Source organism: Labeo rohita, chromosome 19 (assembly GCF_022985175.1).
Source record: "Labeo rohita strain BAU-BD-2019 chromosome 19, IGBB_LRoh.1.0, whole genome shotgun sequence".
NCBI classification, from domain to species: domain Eukaryota; kingdom Metazoa; phylum Chordata; class Actinopteri; order Cypriniformes; family Cyprinidae; genus Labeo; species Labeo rohita.
In genome coordinates, this window is record NC_066887.1 from 21,973,992 (window position 1) to 21,995,205 (window position 21,214).

Sequence of the window (21,214 nt, forward strand, 5' to 3'; positions counted from 1 at the left end):
TTTTTTCTCTTTTGTGTTACTCTTCCACAACGCGTTGAGGTTGAGTAATTAATGACAGAATTTTCATATTTTGGGTGAACTATCCCTTGAAGTATTTTGGACATAGCATGTCACCCAATAGAGGGTTTGCACTTACGTCTTGGTTTGATCACTTACCTGGATGCGTGGCCATATTGGAGATACTTGGATGTAAACAACAGCATGGATTGCACGGTTAATGTGCTACTGAATATGTTGTTCTGCTAATTTATGCTTTTTAAACCACTGAAAAGCGTGAGGAAGCTGCTAAATCATATAGAGAATGACAGTAAGAAAAGGGTGCAATATTTTGACAATCTAAAGTTAACAGGTGGTAAAGATACGTACAAGCAATATTAATTTAAGATATTAGCCTAATATTTCACCTACCTGATCGGAAATGATAAGAACAAACACAATGTTGTCAAGATTCTTGCCCTGGAAATCCTGGTTCAGTTTGGCCAACCACAAACGCCTTTTGTTCCTAAGACAGTTTTTGCACTCTTCTCCCTGATTTGTCATAACTTTTGGCAGTCTATAGTACTCCAAATGTTTTTCCTGGTCCGACCAATTAGTACAGCCCAAAACATGACAATAATTGACCATTTTCAGCAGCAATAAGCAGCAGAATATGTGAGTTTAGTTCGGTTCAGTTGCATTGTTTACGTTCAGTGCCGCCGATAAGGCCAACTGATGATGCGTCGTGAAAACACCTTATAGCATAATTGTGTCACATATAAACTGCTCATGTACAGATAATGTCTTTTTTTATACTTCTCTGATATGGTAGTGTGAGTAGTGTTTTGACATTATAGATTTGAAACTTGCCTAATTAACATGATAAAATAATGAAAAAACCTCTCTGAGGTTACACAGCATTTTCTGAAATGGTAAATCTGGGCAGAAGAAGACACATTACACATTAAAATCACCAAGGAAAGAATTTATTACAGTTAGACCATTGCATATTTAGCCTGTTGTATATGTCTACAGGAACAGATTGATAGCTTGTGTGCTAACGTGCTGATTTTGCACTTAGGGTAAAAGTGTGTATGGATCTATTTCACAGCTTTGCTGCTGAGGTTGAATTTCCTTTGCACACCAGAATTGCTTGTTGTGTGTCTGTGGGGCAGGGTGGGAATGGGAGGCAGGACAGGTTCGAGCGGAGGGAGAACATGGCCGTCTTTGCGTGAAAGAGCACGGATCTCATCACTGAGAGCCTCGATGTCCTGTGCTTGAGCCGCTACCAGCTGCTGCAGCCTCTGCAGTTCTTGTTTCTCAACCAGACGGCCTCGGAACTGACCCACCTTAAACAAACACACACACGCTTTGAATGTCTAAGGAGTGTCCTGCATATCACAACAGGAGCTGCTACTGCTTCATTTGTGAATAAACTGCAGTAAATACTGCAGCGATTCAAGATAGGTAAACCAAAACATGTCAGATGCTTGGCTTTATCAACAACAGTTTAAATATGTGATAAAATGTGAATCATTTAAGAACAGAATACCGTCTTCTGCTGTCTGGCATTGAGTTGTTCATCCAGTACTTTTTTCTGGCTGAGCAAGCTGTTTATTTTACGTAGTCTCTCTGTGTTCTCTTTCGTGATTTCTGTCAGTGCCTCTTTTGCTCCTATAACTTTTGCCTGGTACACACATATGAACAGTTGCTCTAAATTTGGCATACAGTCTTAATTCATTACATACAGTTGAGGTCAAAAGTTTACATGTACCTTGCAGGATCTGTAAAATGTTAATTATTTTACCAAAATAAGAGGGATCATATTTCACATCACTTTTAAAAAAAAAAGACGTTTACATATAGTCCACAAGAGAAAATGATAGTTGAATTTATAAAAATGAAAGTTTACATCCCTTTACAGCTGTTTTTTTTTATTTTGTTTAGTGATCATTGTTCATGAGTCACTTGTTTGTCCTGAACAGTTAAACTGTCTGCTGTTCTTCAGAAAAAATCCTTCAGATCCCACAAATTCTTTGTTTTTTTTAGCAATTCTGTGTATTTGAATCCTTTCCAAAAATGACTGTATATTTTGAGATCCACCTTTTTACACTGAGGACAACTGAGGGACTCATATGCAACTATTACAGAAGGTTCAAACACTCACTGATGCTCCGGGAAGGGGGGGGGGGGGACTTTTGAAAACTTTTGAACAGAATAAAGAGCAGAATTTCTCTAAGTTTGCCCAAATATTATATTTTTTATTTAGTACTGCCCTTCAAAAGCTACAGGAGATACTTACATGTTTTCCAAAAGACAAAATAAGTTCAATTTACCCTTATCTTCAAATTCAAAAAGTTTTCACCCCATGCATTGTGTTTCCTTCTGAAGCATCAGTAAGTGTTTGAACCCTCTGTAGTAGTTGCATATGAGTCCCTCAGTTGTCTTCATTGTGAAAAGATGGATCTCAAAATCATAGTCACTGTTGGAAAGGGTCACTTTTATAAATGTAGCTATTACTTTCTCCTGTGGACTATATGTAAACGTCTTTTATGAGAAATATCTTATTCAGTACTAAATAAAAAATAACATGCATTTTGTATGATCCCTCTTATTTTGGTAAAATAATTAACATTTTGTTCAAAAGTTTTTTAACCTAAAGTTAGTGTAAAGTTAGTGTGTCAATGTACCTCCCAGTGTTTCAGCTCCTTTGTGTACTTAGCGTCTTGTTCTCTGATCTCCTGTCTCATCTCCTCTACTCTCCTGTTGCCTGAAAGAGTCTGCAGAACTTCAAGGTCAACCAGCTTTCCGAACTTCTTGAGCATCAGCTGCTCGCATCGTGTTTCTGACCCTACAAAGAAATATATTTAATGTAACACTTTACTCACTTAAACTCACTCCTTAAGTTTAAGGAAATGTCATATCTTGAAATAGTCTTTGACCCTTTATTCTGGCCTCCATGTCTTTAAGGTCATGTCTGAGCTGTACGTGTTGTTGCTTGGCGTGTTTATAGAGCTCTCGCTGTTCGATCTTCTCCTGCTGCAGCTCTTCAATACGCTTCTGCAGACGCTGGAGATCAGCTGTGTTCAGGACCAATGCTGAGTCAAGCTTACCCGGCAACAAACCATTATTCACATATTCAATCTGTTCGGAGAGTGAGAAAGAGAGAGAGATGTGATACTGGATGTAAATTACACTTTAGCAAAGGCTAAGATGGTAAATGAGTACATCTAATTATGTTCACACCTGATGCAGTCTGAGTGGCACCACCACATCCACTTCATTCAGCTTCTGCTGCTTTTCTCGGTTAATGAGCTCCAGATCTCCCTCTGCTGCTTTACGGTTGTTCTGCACAATCTTCTCCTACAGAAACAAAGGTACTGTCTCTTTAGATTGTACTGTTGAAAAAGAAATCATAGAAAGAAAGGAGAGAGGAGTACAAAGAACTATTTCTCTCACTTTCTTGGTCAGTGTGTCACACTCCTTCTTTAAACTGTCGACATTTTTTATCTCCTCTTGCAGCTGCTCTTCCACATCCAGACGATGTTCACGCAGCTTCAGTGTGTTCTCAAAAAGCTCAGGATCACAGTCTGAAACACACACAGGACATATATTATATATTACATAATTTCTACACATATACACTACCAGCCAAAAGTTTTTGAACAGTAAGATTTTTAATGTTTTTCAAAGAAGTCTCTTCTGCTCACCAAGCCTGCATTTATTTGATCCCAAGTACAGCAAAAACAATAACATTTTTAAATATTTGTACTATTTAAAACAACTGTTTTCTATTTGAATATATTTTAAAATGCAATTTATTCCTGTGATTTCAAAGCTGATTTTTAAGCATCATTACTCCAGTCACATGATCCTTCAGAAATCTTTTTAATATTCTTATTTGCTGCTTAAAAAAAAAACATTTATTATTAATATTATGTTGAAAACAGCTGAGTAGTATTTTTTCAGGTTTTTTTGCAGAATAGAAAGTTCAGAAGAATGGCATTTATCTGAAATAGAAATATTTTTTAACATTATAAATGTCTTTATCATCACTTTTGATCAATGTAAAGCATCCTTGCTAAATAAAAGTATTATTTTCTATAATTTATTTTACAAAAACAATTATATTGACTCCAATCTTTAGAATGGTACAAGGTATAATGTTACAAAGGCTTTTTATTTCAGATAAATGCTGATTTTTGTATCTTTCTATCCGTCAAAGAATCACGAAAAAATGTGCTCAGCTGTTTTAAATATTGATAAATAATAATAATAATAATGATAATGTTTCCTGAACAGCAAATGAGCATATTAAAATGATTTCTGAAGGATCATGTGACACTGAAGACTGGAGTAATGATGCTGAAAATTTAGCTTTGATCACAGAAATAAATTGCATTTTAAAATATATTCAAATATTTAGCAGTTATTTTAAATAGTAAAAATATTTCACAATATTACTGCTTTTGCTGTATTTTGGATCAAATAAATACAGACTTGGTGAGAAGAAGAGACTTCTGTAAAAAAAAAAAAAAAAAAAAAAAAATCTTAAACGTTAAAAATAAAAAACTTTTGACTGGTAGTGCATTTTAAATGTTTTTGAAAGTCTGAATTTATTTGTTTAAAAATACGGTTGAAATTAAATTGCATTAATATTAAAAAATAATTCAATTAATAATAAAAAATTTAAATAACTATAATTTTCAGCAGCCTTTAGTTCAATTTTTTAGTGTCACATGGTCCTTAAGAAACATTTCTTATTGTTATCAATGTTGAATTTTTTTTTTTATAAACAGTGATACTTTTTTTTCAGGATTCTTTGATTAATTTTATTTATTTGAAACATTAAAAACATTGTTTTTACTGTCACAACAGTTTAATGTGTCCTTGCTTAATAAAATAATTTTTTACATAATGTAATGTATGTTATATATTATATATTATATATTATATATTATGTACAATGCACAAGTCAACAACACACAAGATATTTGCTCTCTGGGGAGCTGGTTGTTGATCTTACTTGGTGGACACACGCTGTCATCCAGAGGAACTCCAGTCTCAGAGTCATCATAATCTTCATCATTATCCCCATCTGATTCTTCATCCGAGTCTTCATCGCTGTCATCTTCCTCCTCTGTCACATCATCGCCTGATGGAAGGAGGAAAAAACAAAAATTACATTTAATGAACAAAAACTTGACTAAAATAAATCTATTACAAACATTTTGTTAACTGAAATAAATCTGAATTAAAACAAACATTAGATTAAAAACTAAAATTAAGAAGCACTAAAATTACTAACTGGAAATAAATAAAAACTCAGTTAAAAAATCATACATTTAAAAAGATCAAAAAATAAAATAAATGCAAATATGATTAAAGCAAAAACTACAAATATAAAATAAAGTCTAATTCAAAGTAATAACTTTAATGAATTATTAATTAATTAATTATATATATATATATATATATATATATATTTTTTTTTTTTAAATAGGAAGACAATTATCAGACATACGTTTTCAATATACAGCAATTTTCATATATATAATCAAGGGTCCTAACACATTTCCTTTATGCAAAATATGACTTCTTTGTATTAGTTTTGGGGTGAAATGTGACTTTAAGACCGCTTGTGTGAGATTCACCTAGTGAAGTACGTAGAAACCTTCCAGCTCACCTTCACGTCCATGCGTTTCTTTCTTCTTTGTACGCTTGATCTTTTTCTTAAACACTCTGGTGAGGAACTCCTCAAACTTGTTGTTCTCCCCTAGTGAGGCCTGAAAAGTGGCAGCGATTGTTTTTTCCTTTCCTTGGAGCCTAAGGATGTCTCTCTTCTTCAGCTCCATCTGCTTCTTACAGTCGTGCATCTTGGCCTGACACCAACAAAATGCTAAATATGAGAACTATTCAGTTCTAGATCATAACGTGCAAACGAAAACAAACCCACCCTGATCTCTTCCTCTTCCTGTATATAGGTGGTCAGCCGCTCCTGTAGTATGTCCTCCCTCTTCTCAAACTCCTTCAGAAGCAGCAGCTCCTCAAAAAGCGTCACATGTCTCAGATCAGCCAGTTTCATGTACACATCCAACTCCAGCTTCTCGTGACGAAGTACGCGCAACTCAGCATCGAAACGCCACACTGCCTCCTCCATCTACATACAGAAAGACTGAAATAAGGATGGTTTGACGGATTGTGATGAATAAATCCCCCTTGATGTTCACACCAAACTCACCTGTTTAAAAAGCTGGTCTTGCTGGCACAGGTTTCTGATCTCCTCAACTTCTCTCATCTCTTTCTCTAGCTCTGTGAGCTTCTCTTCCTGCTTCTGAGAGTGTGTTTCCTCACCTTCATTCTCTATGTGTGTGTCCTGAGCCTTAGTGTGGGTGTCTTGCATCTCTTGTTCAAGCAGCTCCAGGATGTTCTGCCCATCCTGCTGTTCTTCCAGGCCAGTGGAAGTCATCTTGTCCCTTAGAGTTGCGTAACGCTCCAAGGTGGCCCGTGTGTATCTATGCTTCCTCTCTGGCATCTCTTCTGGCATTAAGACAGGCACAGCCGGCAATGGACAACGTTTCTCGGGTGGAAGTTGCTGCTGGATCACCTGTAGCTGCTCCATTTGGGCATGGAGCTGAGACACGATCTCTACCTTACTGTCCCTAAGAGCCATCACACGGGAGTTCATCTCAGACTTCTTCTCAAAGATCTGTAACATATAAAAAATTCATAGACCACCACATGAAAACATCTGTAAACAAGTCATTTATTAGATCACAAGAACTGCTTGTCACCCCACATAAAAGTGGGGTGGGGTAAGCAGAGCTTATTAGCATTTAAAGGGGCATGCACTGAAATGGGTCACTGTGAACAGAGCTCTTTTTAAAAAGGTAAAAAGGGTGTTGTTTTACCACTGAGAAATTTTAACCAAAGTATGTTATAGACTTTTTATGAAAACCTTAATAAATCATATTAACTTGTGGAAAATGGGCATCCGATGACCGCTTTAAAACGCTAAAGAATCATTTAGGTTATCATAACTATTTTTGTTGTTGTTGTTAGACACACTTACTTAAAAGTAGTACAGCTTTTAGTTTTTTTCTCTGAACCAAAAATCGTAATTAAGTTTTTCATTTCATTTTAATGAATTTCAAACATACTCTCACTAAAACGGCTTTTTTAATGAAAATAACAATATTGTTGACAAAAATACACAAAAAGGAGAAAATGTACTCTACTGTTCAAACATTTAGGGTTAGTAAGATTTTTTAACAAAATCAGTACTTTTATTTAGCAAATGTGCATTAAATTGATCAAATTTAAAATCTTACTAAATATTTATTTTTCAGATAAATGCTTTTCATTTGAACTTTCTATTTATTAAAAGATGTGTCATGGTTTCTACAAATATATTAAGCAGCACAGCTGTTTTCAACAACAATAATAATAATAAGAAATGTTCATGCATTGAATCAGTAAATTAGAATGATTTCTGAAGGATCATATGACACTAAAGACTGCAGAAATGGGCGCAGAATATTAAAGTTATAATAATTTATTATTATTATTATTTATTTAATTATTTTTAATATTATAGTAATTTTGCTTGTATTTTTAAACAAATAAATTCAGACTTTCAAACAGAAAATCACAGGAATAAATTACAATCATATATTAAAACTGTTGATTGTAAATTGTAATAATATTTCACAATTTTACTGTTTTAACTGTATTTTTATTCAAATAAATGCAGCCTTCTTTCAAAAACTATAAAAAATCTTACAGACCCTGAAACTTTTGAACAGTAGTGTAGACCAGCTCAAACTTTAATTTTGAAATATGTATAAAGATTTTTTTATTAAAAATTTATCAGCACATATTCTAATTGTCAGTGTTGGGAAGGTTACTTTAGAAGTGTAATAGTTTACAGATTACAAGTTACCCTATTTAAATGTAATAAGTAAACTATTTCAATTACTTTATTAAAGTAACGTAACTGATTACATTTAATTACTTTTTGATTGCTTTTCTAAATTTACATTTAAATTACATTACATTTAGACATTTAGTAGACGCTTTTATCCAAAGCGACTTACAAATGCGGATGATATAAACAATCAAACCAACTTTCAAAATCCTTCATCTCTTGAATTAAAATGATAATAATTTAATTTTAAAGTGCATCCACCACAAAATCAGACTTTAGCACCTTTTTTTCCTTTGAGATCATTCTGAGGTTAACTAGAAGTTCAAAATCATAACAAGACAGTAAAAATTAATACAAGAAGTATTCAGATGTAACCCTTTGCAATCGCTAACATTTTCATAAGTAACTGTAATTCAATTTTTAACATTTTTACTGTTAAATTTATTTTGTAATTAAATTTCGTAATGCCGTTGTAACTAGTTACTCCCCAACACAATTATGTATTCTGACTGTTACATAGTTCAAGTACACTGTGTAAAATATATTACATTTACAATATTACTATAATGTTGTGGAAAGTTTATGTTTACGGTTAAAGAAAGTATCATTTTGTGCTGATACATTTGTGTCGTTCACCTTTTTTTCCAGTTCCACCAACTGCACTCTCTTCTTCTCCACGTTCATCCTCAGGTGTTCAGGAACAGTAAAGTCTTTCGCTGACTTCAGCTTAAAGTCGCCCATTCTCTCCTTAGCCAATCGGATCGCTTCCACATCCTTAGGATCCTCATAGTCCTCACTAGGCTTAGAGGCATAGCTGAGGAAGCATTAACAATGTTACACACACATGAACACAGACAGAAATACACACACACACTGGTACTTACAGTTCTGCCCACTCTTTTTTCCTCTTCTCTATCATGGCTCTGGCTTTCTCTGCCTTTTCGGCAGCCTTGCGGAGTTTCTCTGCCTCTCTGCTGGCCAGTTTACGCCCTGACTGCATCCTTCCTGACTGCATCAACGGATCTGTTACCAGCTCATCCTGCACTGCTTTGAAAGAGAGAAGGAGAACGATAATTGCACACACACATACATACTCCTATAAGTCTAAATGTTAATTTAACACACTAATCCTGTCTCACGTGAAATGTTGCTGGCTTTTTTGCCAGGCTGGGGTTTGCTCTGCCAGTGATTCTGTTCCACGGCTCCACTATGAGATGCCGCTGTGCCATGCTGGTGCAAGTGCATTTGTATGGCAGACAGAGCCAGCAGCCTGTAGTTGGAGACCTTATGTCCACTCTTAAACGCATGGACCGTGACCGTGTCCTCCACCACGGACTCCCAGAACCTATAGAGCCAACAGCAATATGAAAGAATAAACAAAAGCAGTGATTCTCAATGGTTACTTCCTACAATTCAATAAGAATTCAATTAGAGAAGTGGCTCTGGATGGATGTGTAGTACATAGTCTGTAGTTTGTTAAGGCCGATGCGGTGTTTCTCCTCCTCCCAGGCCAGTTCTTTCCTGACTTCCATCACTGTTTCTTCTGTCTGTCTTTCAGTCTCCTCACGGAAGCTCGGGTCCAGTTCAAACTCCTACAAACACCGTAAAATATAATGTTAGATCATTGTGTCTATGTAATCATTACACTGAAATAGTTGAGTGAGCGAGGAGGTGTGTGAGATCTGTGCACCGAGCGATGGAGGCGGATGTGTTCAGGAAGGCTCTGGTTCTGCTCCAGTAAAGCTTGAAATTGACTCTGCAGTTTTGCCAGCTTCTTACGCCGCTCCTGTTTCCTCTGTTCTGCTTCTTTATGCATGCGGTCCAGCTCCAGCTTCTGTTTAGCTGTTTCTATGCTGCACAAATTATATATATACAATACCAGTCAAAAGTTTTTGAATAGTAAGATTTATAATGTTTTTTAAAGAAGTCTTTTCTGCTCAGTAAGCCTGCATTTATTTGATCCAAAGTACAGCAAAAACAGTAACAGTAACATTTTAAAATATTTTTACTATTTAAAATAATTGTTTTCTATTTGAATATATTTTAAAATGTAATTTATTCCTGTGATCAAAGCTACATTTTCAGCATCATTACTTCAGTGTCACGTGATCCTTCAGAAATCATTCTAATATGTTGATTTACGGTTCAAGAAATATTTTTATTATTATTATCAATATTTAAAACAGTTGAGTCCAAAGGTCCAAAGGTCAGCATTTATTTGAAATAAAAAGCTTTTGTATCATTACACGCTATACCAGAGAAATTATATATATATATATAGATATAGATATAGATAGATAGATATAGATAGATAGATAGCAAGGATGCTTTAAATTGATCAAAAGTATTGATGATGACATTTATAATGTTACAAAAGATTTCTATTTCAGATAAATGCTGTTTTTCTGAACTTTCTATTCATCAAATTAACCTGTAAAAATTCTGCTTAGCTGTTTTCAACATAATAATAATAATACTAAACATTTTTTGAGCAGCAATTTAGAATATTAGAATGATTTCTGAAGGATCGTGTGACTAGCGTAATGACATTAAAAATTCAATTTTGAAAATATATTCAAATAGAAAACAGTTATTTTAAATAGTAAAAATATTTCAAAATCTTACTGTTTTTTCTGAATTTGGATCAAATAAATGCAGGCTTGGTGAACAAAGAGACTTCTTTAAAAACACTAAAAAAAATTTGACTCGTAGTGTGTATATATATTTAGGGGTGAACTTGTGGCCACACATTAGGATGCACAATCAATAGTAAATAGGTCTATTAAAATATTAATATTATAAAAAGATTTTTTTTACATTTACAGCCCTTTTGCAGTACATCTGTAGCCCACTGGGGGGCCGTGGCACACAGGTAGAAAGAAACTCGCCTTAACCCTTATTACTTGCTTTATTTAAATGCACAGTCACCTGTAAGCAGATGGATCCTCTATGTCCTGAGCTGCTTTCTCCATCTCCAGCCCAACCTGTTTTCATGAGTAAAATGGTAGACTTGAAACACAGAAGTACACAATTGCCCACTCGCAAGTGAACACATACACTAACCCGTGGAGAGGGAACTTTGGCGTGTTTGAGCTGCATAGCCTTCTGGAGCTCCTCTTCTGGCAAACAGCTGAAAGAGAAGATGTTGCCATCTTCTCCTGCGCTCAGGACAAATGTGTCATCAAAGCTAAAGCGGATGTGGCGCACATGGCCGTAATGGTTATCATGGACACTGAGAGCCCAGTACGCCTGCATAGATCTGAGCTGATGGTCCGAGGCCTGTACAGGGTACGCCCGAATACTACCATCCTTCATGCCACATAATAACAACTGCCTGCTGGAACTAAGACAAGAGTAAGAAGTTAGGTATGGTAAAAATCAACTAATTATTGACTAAAAACATTGACTTTCAAATCAGGAAAGTAATTATGATTACTGAATCTCACTTGAAGGTTATGGTGAGAATGGGGTTGTGGTCTGCATCATGCACAGGTATGAAGGAAAAGGGCTCATCTTTTCTCTCTAATGGATCTTCACTCTGCTGTTCGGAGAACTTGCAGTGGTACAAATACCCTGAGTCATAGCCACCCTAAAAGAGAGAGAGTCAGGCATTTTAGTGACACATGTACTACACAACTGCGAGTTACATTTCTTGTTCAAAAGTTTGGGATAAGTAAGATTTTGTAATGGGCTTAAAAGGAAAGTTCACCCAAAAATGAAAATTCTGTCATTAATCACTCTGTCATTACTCACCCTCGTGTCATTCCAAACCCGCAAGATGAGAATAGTTTTTGTGCGCAAAGTAAGTTGTTATTTTTGTTTTCTTTGTGCACAAAAAGTATTTCATAGCTTCATAACATTGCAGTTGAACCACTGATATCACATGGACTATTTTAACAATGTCCTTACTACCTTTCTGGGTCTTGAACCTGGTAGTTGCATTGCTGTTTATGGAGGGTCAGAAAGCTCTAGCATTTCATCAAAAATATCTTAATTTGTGTTCTGAAGATGGACGAAGCTCTTACGGGTTTGGAATGACACGAGGGTAAGTAATTAATGACAGTAAGTAATTCATTTGATTTAAAATACAGTTAAAACAGCAATATTATGAAATATTATTACAATGTAAAATCTCTCTTTTCTTTTTTAATATATTTCAAAATATCATGTATTCCTGATTAATTCCTAATTTTTTAAATGTAATGTATGCCTGTGAGTGCATGTACCATAGAAAGCCAGAATGATCCTGGTGTTGAGTAAAAGCCACAGTGTAGAGGACTGGGTGGAGATGGAATGTAAAGAGGAGGCAGTTCCTCTTCCTCCTCATCTTCCTCTTCCAGTTCTCCCAGTAGTTCCTCCTCTGTGGCATCTGGCTTTTGCTCCTTCAGTTTCTTCAAGTGTTTCTCCCTCCTCTTCTTCTTCTCCTCTTTTCTGGCCTGCCTGAGTGCTACCTCTGCATCTCTCTGCAAACACACATGCATCCATGTGTGGCAGAACATTAAACAATATAGTCTTTACAGACCATTGTGGTGATTTTAACTGTATTTGTATCATCATAGTGGATATTAAAAATCAATTTTATTAATACAAATGCCAATCAACAGAATTATAATTTATAATTTAATCTAATTTATTTAACCTATTTAATAGGTTTTATTTTGAAACAATACATTTAAACAAAGCAAAAAAAATAATTAAAAATTAAATATAAAATATTAAAATAAAACATTAAAATAAAACATTAAAATAAAATAAAATAAAATAAAAAAATAAAATAAAGGTTCAGGAGAACTAGAGAGAGAAAGTCAAAGAAATAAGATGATAACCTTAATTCGGGACTTGATGCTGCTGAAGCAGAAATGCATTGTCGGAAGATCTGAGAGCTGAAAGGTGTTTCCACCAGTCTGAGCCCCAGGATCAGGGCACTGAACTTCCACCACGTGACCATTTTGACAGAAGATCAGCAGAGTGTTTTTCTCCTTTAAACACATTCACAAACCTTCAGTGTGCTTCATTAAAGGGATAGTTCACCCAAAAATGAAAATTACCCCATGAAGTACTCACACTCAAACCAACCTAGGTCTACATAGCTTCCTTCTTTAATGTTCTAGCTCTTCCAAGCTTAATAATGGCATTAAATGGGGTTTAAGATAAAGTTGGATGGATGAAGTCCAATAAAAGTGCATTAATCCATTATAAAACATACTCCACATGGCTCCGGGGGCTTAATAAAGGCCTTCTGAAGCGAATAGATGCATTTGTCTAAGATAAATATCCATATTTAAAACTTTAGAAACCGTAATCTATAGTTTCTGCTGAGTGTCGTACATCCATTCACAAGAGAGTGGCATTTCAGCGGATGACGTAGGACGTACGCAAACACGGTGACGAACACCAAAGCACAGTGGAGAAAGCAAAACAAAAAAACAGTCACAAATAAGAAGTGCAAAATTTCAATCTAAACCAAGAGGAGACTGGTTTTCCTTTGCTGTAAACAAAACTTGCTTCTCATGAGAAGCATATTGTCACCAGCGCTTACGATACGTCTACGTCCTATATGTCATCTGCTGGAACGCCACTCTTTCGTGAACACATGTACGACAGTTATCAGAAGATTACGGCCTATAACTTTTTAAATATGGATAGTTTTCTTACAAAAACACATCGGTTTACTTTATAAGGCCTTTATTATCCTCCTGGAGCCATGTGGAGCACTTTTTATGATGGATGGATGCAATTTATTGGACTTCAAAATCTCAACAGCCATTCACTGCCATTATAAAGCTTGGAAGAGCCAAGATATTTTTAATACAACTATGATTGTATTCATCTGAAAGAAGAAAGTCATATACACCTAGGATGGCTTGAGGGTGAGTAAATCATGGGGTAATTTTTATTTTTGGGTGAACTATCTTTATAAAATATATATGATAACATTTAAGCTAACTGCAAACAGTCATCACTCACATGTGACTGAGGTGACCACTCCAGGCCTTGCACAGGGCCTGGGACAGTAACAAACCCTATTGGTGTATATCTTTCTCCCACCGTGAAGAAGAAAACACTGCTGTCTGTGCTCTAAAAAGAGAGTGAGCAAGAGAATATCATGGTAACATAGCAGAATATTTTGACAAATCATACTCACTCACTCAACGCCTACCCCAGTAGCCATGATCTTTCTAGTTCTCTCATAAGCGACGGCGGTCACAGGTGCATTGTGGGGCTTGAGAGCTTGTCTAAGGCGGAGTTCAGCATCGGCAGAGCGTGTGCGTCCTGCAACCGTGTGCAGACTCTGAGTGTTATACAGCTCCAAGAGACGTACCACACCGTCATCAAAACCCACAACCAGCAGACCCCCGGCGGTGTTCACCTGTAGAGACACAAACAACAAGCACACATGGGGATGCACAAAATATTGGTACAATATTGGTTATCATGTGATTTTAGAGATTACTGCATTTATCAGCCTTGTTTGATATTGGATATTTATTTTTATTTCATTGTATTTTTTAGATTTAGATTACATTTGCTGTCATCTAACTTTCACTTATTTGTGAGTGTGTTTATTTGAGACTGTTTAATTATTAGTGTTTTTAAATAAATAATATATTATAAATTAATATTAATTTAATAATGAATTAATTATTTAATAAATTAATATTAGCCATTAGCCATTTTTCATACTGTACATATAACAGTTTATTTTGTTTTATTTAATTATTCATTTGATGTTCATTTACATTACCATGTCTGAAGCCCATGTGAGCGTTGTCCCTCCCTGTTTGAAGCGGCTTATCGTGAGTTCTTTCTTTGAAAGAAAGTCAAACACCCTGACTGAGGCTGGAAAAGATAAAAAGTTATTTGTCAGTGTTTATATAAAGCACATCACAGCAGGTCTGTGTATGTGGGTGTATGTTTGGTTAGTGTTAATTTTTCTCTTACAGTCCAAGGCTGTAGTGGCCATGAGGTGGCTGCTTTCAGAAACATCCATGCCCTGAATGGCACCAGCATGAAATGAGAAGAGACACTCTGGATCTTGGGTCTGCAAAACAGAAATCATGCTTGCCAGATTTCAAACAAGAACTTAGCTACAAGCGGTGATTACCGGGATTCAGGCGCTTTAAGGAATTACATTACATATTATTTAGCAAGCCTGTAACCACCTAAATCAATAATTTAAAAAAGCATGTTTGGCAAATGCATGTACATTTACTATAGAAATATGATGTTCCTAATGTGTATGACTGTTATAGTGCCAGATATGGTTTGATCTCCCTAAATCTTTGCAAGCTTGTTTAGAACCACCTGTCGCATGTGCTCACCGGATTTTGTTTGGGCTTTTATAGGCTTTGGGGTATATTTGGACAGGCCAAAGTGACCCAGTTATAGCTGCCCAAAGGGTAAATAATTTTTTTTTTTGGATAGTTATGGACCTAGAGAGTCCAGAGAATTGTACTGGAGTGTTTTTTTTTTTTTCAGACTGAGCAAAAAAACCTAGGACTAGCTTGCAAAAGTATGTTTTTTTACATATTCTCAGTCATTTAACAAACAATTTGATTGACAGCAGTGGTTCTAGAGGCAAAGCTGATACAAAGTATGATACAAATATCATCTGTATGTGTGAAAAACCGCAATATACACTCGTTTACGCCCTTGAATAATGCAATATCACCCTGAGTGGCCAATTTCTTTCAAATTTCTCACAGACCCTTTAGAGCCATGAGTCAAACAGGCCCACCGAGTTTTGTTCGACACAACCTCCGTAAACCTTGTCTCAAAATTTATCGGCCAATGATGGCCCTGTTTTTTGAGATATGCAAATTTCCTTATAGACACTTGTGGCACATTGGACAAACAGTTGCTATAGTTATAGTAATTTTATTTTTATCCCTTATAGCACCACCAAGTGGCCAATCTCCACAATTTCTGTTAATGTGACCTCAGATTCAGCCCTTACATATGTGTTCTAAGTTTGGTGAAGATATCTTATTCTGTTATAGTCATTTTAGTAAATGCGGCCCTGCCCCCTTTTGAACGTTTTGGGATCCCTTTGCAATGGTAAGTCAAAGTTCAACTTTTTTTTTGATAATTATCAATATTCACTCTCTAGATAATCTTTCTGCACTGGTTTGGTTCTGATTAAGGCGAAAAACCTAGGACTAGTTCGCAAAAGTAGGTTTTTCAAAAAATCCAAAATACTTGAAAATTTTGCAGAAAATGCGACAAATGGTTTAGGAGTTGTTAGCCATTTCATACTTTAAATCACTGTAGCGCCCCTGTCAGGCTGACTGGGGCAAGCCTAGGTGATGTTATAGACTGTGTGAGCACTACCATACTTCCAAGTTTCAGTTCCCTGCGACTTACGGTTCGGTCTGCCCAATCAGTTTTACATAGACATTGTTGGTCCTTGGCCATTCTAACAATTACAATAAGGTTTCAGTGCTACGTGCTTGAACCCCTATTTAAGCACCTGTTTAACACTGACTCACAATGTTGGAGAATGAGAGATCCAGTTTCCAAATACAGCCATTTGAATCCTGTTAAAATCAAACAAAAAATATTCAGACTAGGCCTTAAAAACATTTACTTAAAAACACTGTCAAAAAAGAAAAAGAAAAAGGTTGTATACCTGAGCAAACCAGATGGAGGTTTCTGGAATGGAGCTCTTGACCATAGAATGCAAGCTGACATTACGGCCTATTATTAACTCATTCATGGGTTCAATCTCAAACAGGCCGCTGTCGTCAACTGCATCTGCGGTGTCTATGGTCTCCAAGTTCCAGCTCTGAGAAAACAATAGAGAAATCAATTTTTGCTTCAAATAAGGTTATACTAATTTGGTCTCACTAATAACCAACCAGTACTTACTCTGACTGCTCCATCAGATCCTATGGTCATTAGTTCTCCCTCATCTAGGTTAAACTGGTAAATGGTTCCACTATGACACGTGCGTCCACCTTTACGACAAAATTCCACCTTTATCAGACCCCCCTCCCAAAGGAGCATGTTCCCCCACTCTGATCCTGACACAACCTGAGAGAGAAATAGGATTTGTTTTTTCAATAACTTGTTTATTTAAAAAGTGTATAGGTTTGTGTGTGTAAATATGCAAAATGTAAAAGGGTGCTGAACCTTTCCATCAGGAAGCTCCACATATCCTTCTATATCCGTAACTGTTGTTTTTCCAAAACTTCCCAGCAGTCCTTGCAACTTTAAACCAGTGAAGGTATTGGCCATTTTCCAGAATCTAAAAAAATGAACACTCTCAGCACTCTCTCATACACTACCATTCAAAAGGGTCAGTAAGATTTTATAATGTTTTTGAAAGACGTTATGTTCACCAATGATATATTTATTTGATCAAAACTATAGTAAAATAGTGATACTGTGGAAATATTATTACAAATTATATTATTACAAACAAAAAAGGTGTTTTACTTAGATTTTTGTCTTGTTTTCAGCCAAAATATCTAAAAATTCTTAAATCAAGAAGGATTTTCTAGACTAGTAAAAATTATTGTCTTGCTTACAGAAAAAAAGAAGTAAAAAATAAGTGATTTTTTTTCTTGAAACAAGCAAAATAATCTGCCAAAGAGGTAAGCAAAATAATCTTGTTTTCTGCTTGAAATAAAATTATATTAGCAGATTATTTTGCTTGTTCTAAGCAAAAACGTAAAACTTAGTTTTGACTTCTTTTTCTGAAAACAAGACAATAATTTTTGCATGTCTAAAAAATCCTTCTTGATTTAAGAATTTTTAGATATTTTGGCTGGAAACAAGAAAACTCTAAGTAAGAAAAGCATTTTTGCAGTGTAAAATGTATTAACTGATATTCTGTAAACATTTTTTAAACATTGACAATTTTTTTTAACATTTTTTACCTGAATAAAAAGTACTAATTTTTTTTTTTTTTTTTAAATAAAATAAAATAGAAACATCTTACTGACCCCAAAACTTTAAACCTTAATATGAAAAGGCATCTTTCAAAAATACTAAAAATAAATGTATAAAAATATAGTTATTAAAAAAGTTTTAAAATCCAAATACATAAGATAATAAATTGTAGCGATACAAACCTAATGTGCCCAGTGCCAGATGTAGTAAGTTGTCCAACACAGTCAGGTGAAAAGGTGACCCTGAAGACATCCTGAGAAAAAGCTTTATTGCATAATGTCACCTGTTCTTGCCTCCAGTCCCACAGTGTAAGCATGTAGTCTGGAGCTCCACCCACACTGGCCAGTAAGGAGCCATCACGATTAAAATCCACAAAGCTGTATGTGCTGCCTGTGCCACCTTTAAATTAAACAAAACAAACTACAATTACGCATGCATGATTTTGTCTCAAACCTTATCTAGTTCAAAGACAGTGTCTCTGATGTCCCACCTCTGAGGACCCTGTAAGGCCGCAGGGACGGATACTCATATATGATGATGTTAGGCTGATGGCCTTTCTCTGCCACTGCAAAATACTGCTTACTTGGATGTGTCTTTAGAGAGAGAAAAGAAGATATTAGGTCTTCAAGTCCACAAAAATCTGTATAGCAACCACATAATTACATAATGTGATTACTATACAGTGTAAAATGAATTATGAATATAAATGTTAATATGTCTAAGCCCAATAGGTGCTATACACTCATGCATCAAGGCCATTCTTTTTGTTGTTGCTGCTGTTGATATTTTAATTTGCCCTTGCAGTTTACATTCACATATAGTCATCTAAATAACAGTTTTAATATACCATAATTGCACCAATGCCACCTCCGCTGCTAGAGCGGATGTAACACTGCTTTTTGGTGCGCACATCCAATAGGATAAGCAGATTCCCGGCTATGAAGGCCAATGTATGCTCATCCAACAGCTGTAGGTTCCCTCTCCGACCACAGTCATAGCCAAATGAATGTCTGGGCTCAGTTTAAGGAGCAAATAAAATGAACAGAGAGTCATGAATGCCACACCCTTCATCACAGGGCAACTTATCACAAGGTGGCAGTATACTACTCCTCATACCTTCGGAATAATTACAGTTTTTTATGTTTTTGAAAGACTTATGCTTATGCTCACTAGGGCTGCATTTAGTTTAAAAAACAGTAATACTGTAAAATATTATTACAATTTAAAAAAACTGTTTTCTATTTAAATACGTTTTAAAATATATTTTATTCCTGTGGTGGCAAAGCTGAATTTTCAGCAGCCAAAAATCTAGTCTTCAGTGTCACATTATCCTGATTTGATTATTATCAATTATTATTGTAACTCAGTTATTAATAATAATTCTTATTATTGTGAATGTTGAAATCTGTTTTTGCTTCTTAATATTTTTGTGGAAACATGTCCAGGACCCTTTAATGAATAAAAAGTGACTGAACAGTATTTATTTGAAATAAAAATACTTTGTAACACAAACCAGATGTCTTTATTTGGTATTTAATGTCTTTATTGGTCACTTTTGATCAATTTATTGTGTCCTTGCTAATTTTTTTCTTACTTCTTACTTACCTTAAACTTATGAGTGTGTCTAATGGTTTCCACAAAATATTAAGCAGCAAAAAAATGTTTCTCATTATTGAAAATAGTAAGATTTTTTATGATAACCAAATCAGCATATTAGAATGATTTCTGAAGGTTTTTTGCAAAATGGAAGACAGCAATAATGGTGGCTTGAAAAATCAGTTTTGACATCACATGAATATATTACACTACCGTTCAAAAGTTTATGATCAGTAAGATTTTTACGCTCATCAAGTCTGTATTTATTTGTTCAAAAATACAAAATATTGTGAAATATTATTGCAATTTTCTAATATCTAAAATCAGTTTCCTATTTTAATATACTTTAAAATACAGTTTATTTTTGTGAAGCTGCGCTGAATTTTCATCAGCCATTACCACAGTCTTCAGTGTCACGTGATCCTTCAGAAATGTATTCAAAATAGAAATATTTTCTAACAATATAAATCTTTGCTATCACTTTTTATACATTTAACACAACCTTGCTGAATAAAAGTATTAATTTCTTAAAAAAAAGGAAAAAAGAACGAAAAAAAAAACATACTGACTCCAAACTTTTGAATAGTAAATTGTAACACAAAATTTCTATTTTGAAAAACTTTTTAACTTTTTTAAACCTGAAAAAAGCATCACAATTCCCAAAAAATACTAAGCAGCACAACTGTTTTCAACATTGATTATAAATCAGCATATTAGAATGATTTCTGAAGGACCATGTGACACTGAAGACTGGAGTAATGATGCTCAAAATTCAGTTTTGCTTCACAGGAATAAAATATATTTTTAAGTAAAAAAAAATAAATAAATAGAAAACTGTTTTTAAATTACTTTTTTTGTATTTTAGTATTTTTGCTGTATACAGCCTTATTTAACTTATTTAAAACCATTAAAAAATCTTACTGATCCCAAACTTTAAAATATATTAAAACCAGTAAAATTGTAATAATATTTTACTAGTAGCATATACGTATGCTGAAGAAATATATAGCAGGCTATATATTTTCTATAGTGTTAGTTGCTGTGGATACGAGAGGTGCAGCAGGTTCTGTGGGATGTTGGAGTCTGTAGTAATGAAGGGTTTGGAGCACAGTTCCTCATAGCTGTAATACATGTCATCTGGAATGGACTTCTGTTCTTCCTCAGGGTTTCCCTCACACTCTTCATCCCCCACAACAGCTGTCTGCTCTGAAATTAAAACGCCATTAAATCATGAGTATCACGTGAATTCATTATGCATTTGACACACAAATAAGAAAATACGTTAGACGAATGTGATAATCACTATTAATCATAAACGTTATTTACTAAACAATTCGAAAATTTCTTTATATGACAGTAATTGTTTGCTAGGCAAACAGACGTCAAGTTTGTTTACTGCTGGCGATGACCTTAAGTTAAAAGGTTTAGATTTAGTTAAAATTGCGGAAGAATTGCGTAAACACGAAGCATTTGTCAAACACGTTGTTTTAAGTCAAAATAACGCATAAAAAGTGTTATTTCACCTTGTAAAGTAACTTCATCTGTTAGCGTCTCGGAAGCGTCCATCTTCGTTTGACTGCGTTGCTTAGCAACAGTACACTTCGCGCATTGCCCACTGGGTATTGTAGTTCATTGTTAATACAACGAAGCCATGTGGGTTTTCACTGTTACAACTACTTACAAAATGTGAACGTCAACGTATGAATCGTATACCTTATAATCATGTTCAATAATTGTTTTGTAGCCTTTGAAGTAATTATTAGTCTAATAATTAGACATAGACCTTATCATATTAAAATTGTTGACAAAATGAATTTGTAG

The 21,214-nt window shown here is 34.9% G+C and overlaps 1 protein-coding gene across 3 annotated transcripts; it reads right to left on the minus strand.

The window, feature by feature from the left end:
* Window positions 1–955: 955 nt before the first annotated feature.
* Window positions 956–20,974, minus strand: LOC127182420 (cilia- and flagella-associated protein 44). 3 transcript variants are annotated; one of them, XM_051137725.1, is made up of 33 exons: window positions 20,917–20,974; window positions 20,443–20,599; window positions 18,645–18,807; window positions 18,288–18,390; window positions 17,980–18,196; window positions 17,036–17,150; window positions 16,772–16,936; window positions 16,533–16,688; window positions 16,393–16,440; window positions 14,846–14,945; window positions 14,649–14,743; window positions 14,064–14,273; window positions 13,871–13,981; window positions 12,730–12,882; window positions 12,130–12,366; window positions 11,350–11,492; window positions 10,967–11,246; window positions 10,832–10,887; window positions 9,594–9,756; window positions 9,365–9,495; window positions 9,043–9,248; window positions 8,788–8,947; window positions 8,540–8,717; window positions 6,218–6,685; window positions 5,933–6,136; window positions 5,663–5,858; window positions 5,003–5,131; window positions 3,436–3,566; window positions 3,223–3,339; window positions 2,919–3,120; window positions 2,667–2,827; window positions 1,529–1,663; window positions 956–1,325 (listed from the first exon to the last, which is right to left on the minus strand). In XM_051137725.1, the coding sequence occupies exons 1-33, from the start codon at window positions 20,957–20,959 to the stop codon at window positions 1,077–1,079; spliced, it is 5,382 nt and encodes a 1,793-aa protein (XP_050993682.1). In that variant the 5' UTR covers window positions 20,960–20,974; the 3' UTR covers window positions 956–1,076. The 3 variants fall into 3 exon arrangements, with proteins under 3 accessions (XP_050993682.1, XP_050993683.1, XP_050993681.1); XM_051137726.1 differs by having other exon boundaries at window positions 8,800–8,950; XM_051137724.1 differs by having other exon boundaries at window positions 8,788–8,950.
* Between the last annotated feature and the right edge of the window lie 240 nt (window positions 20,975–21,214).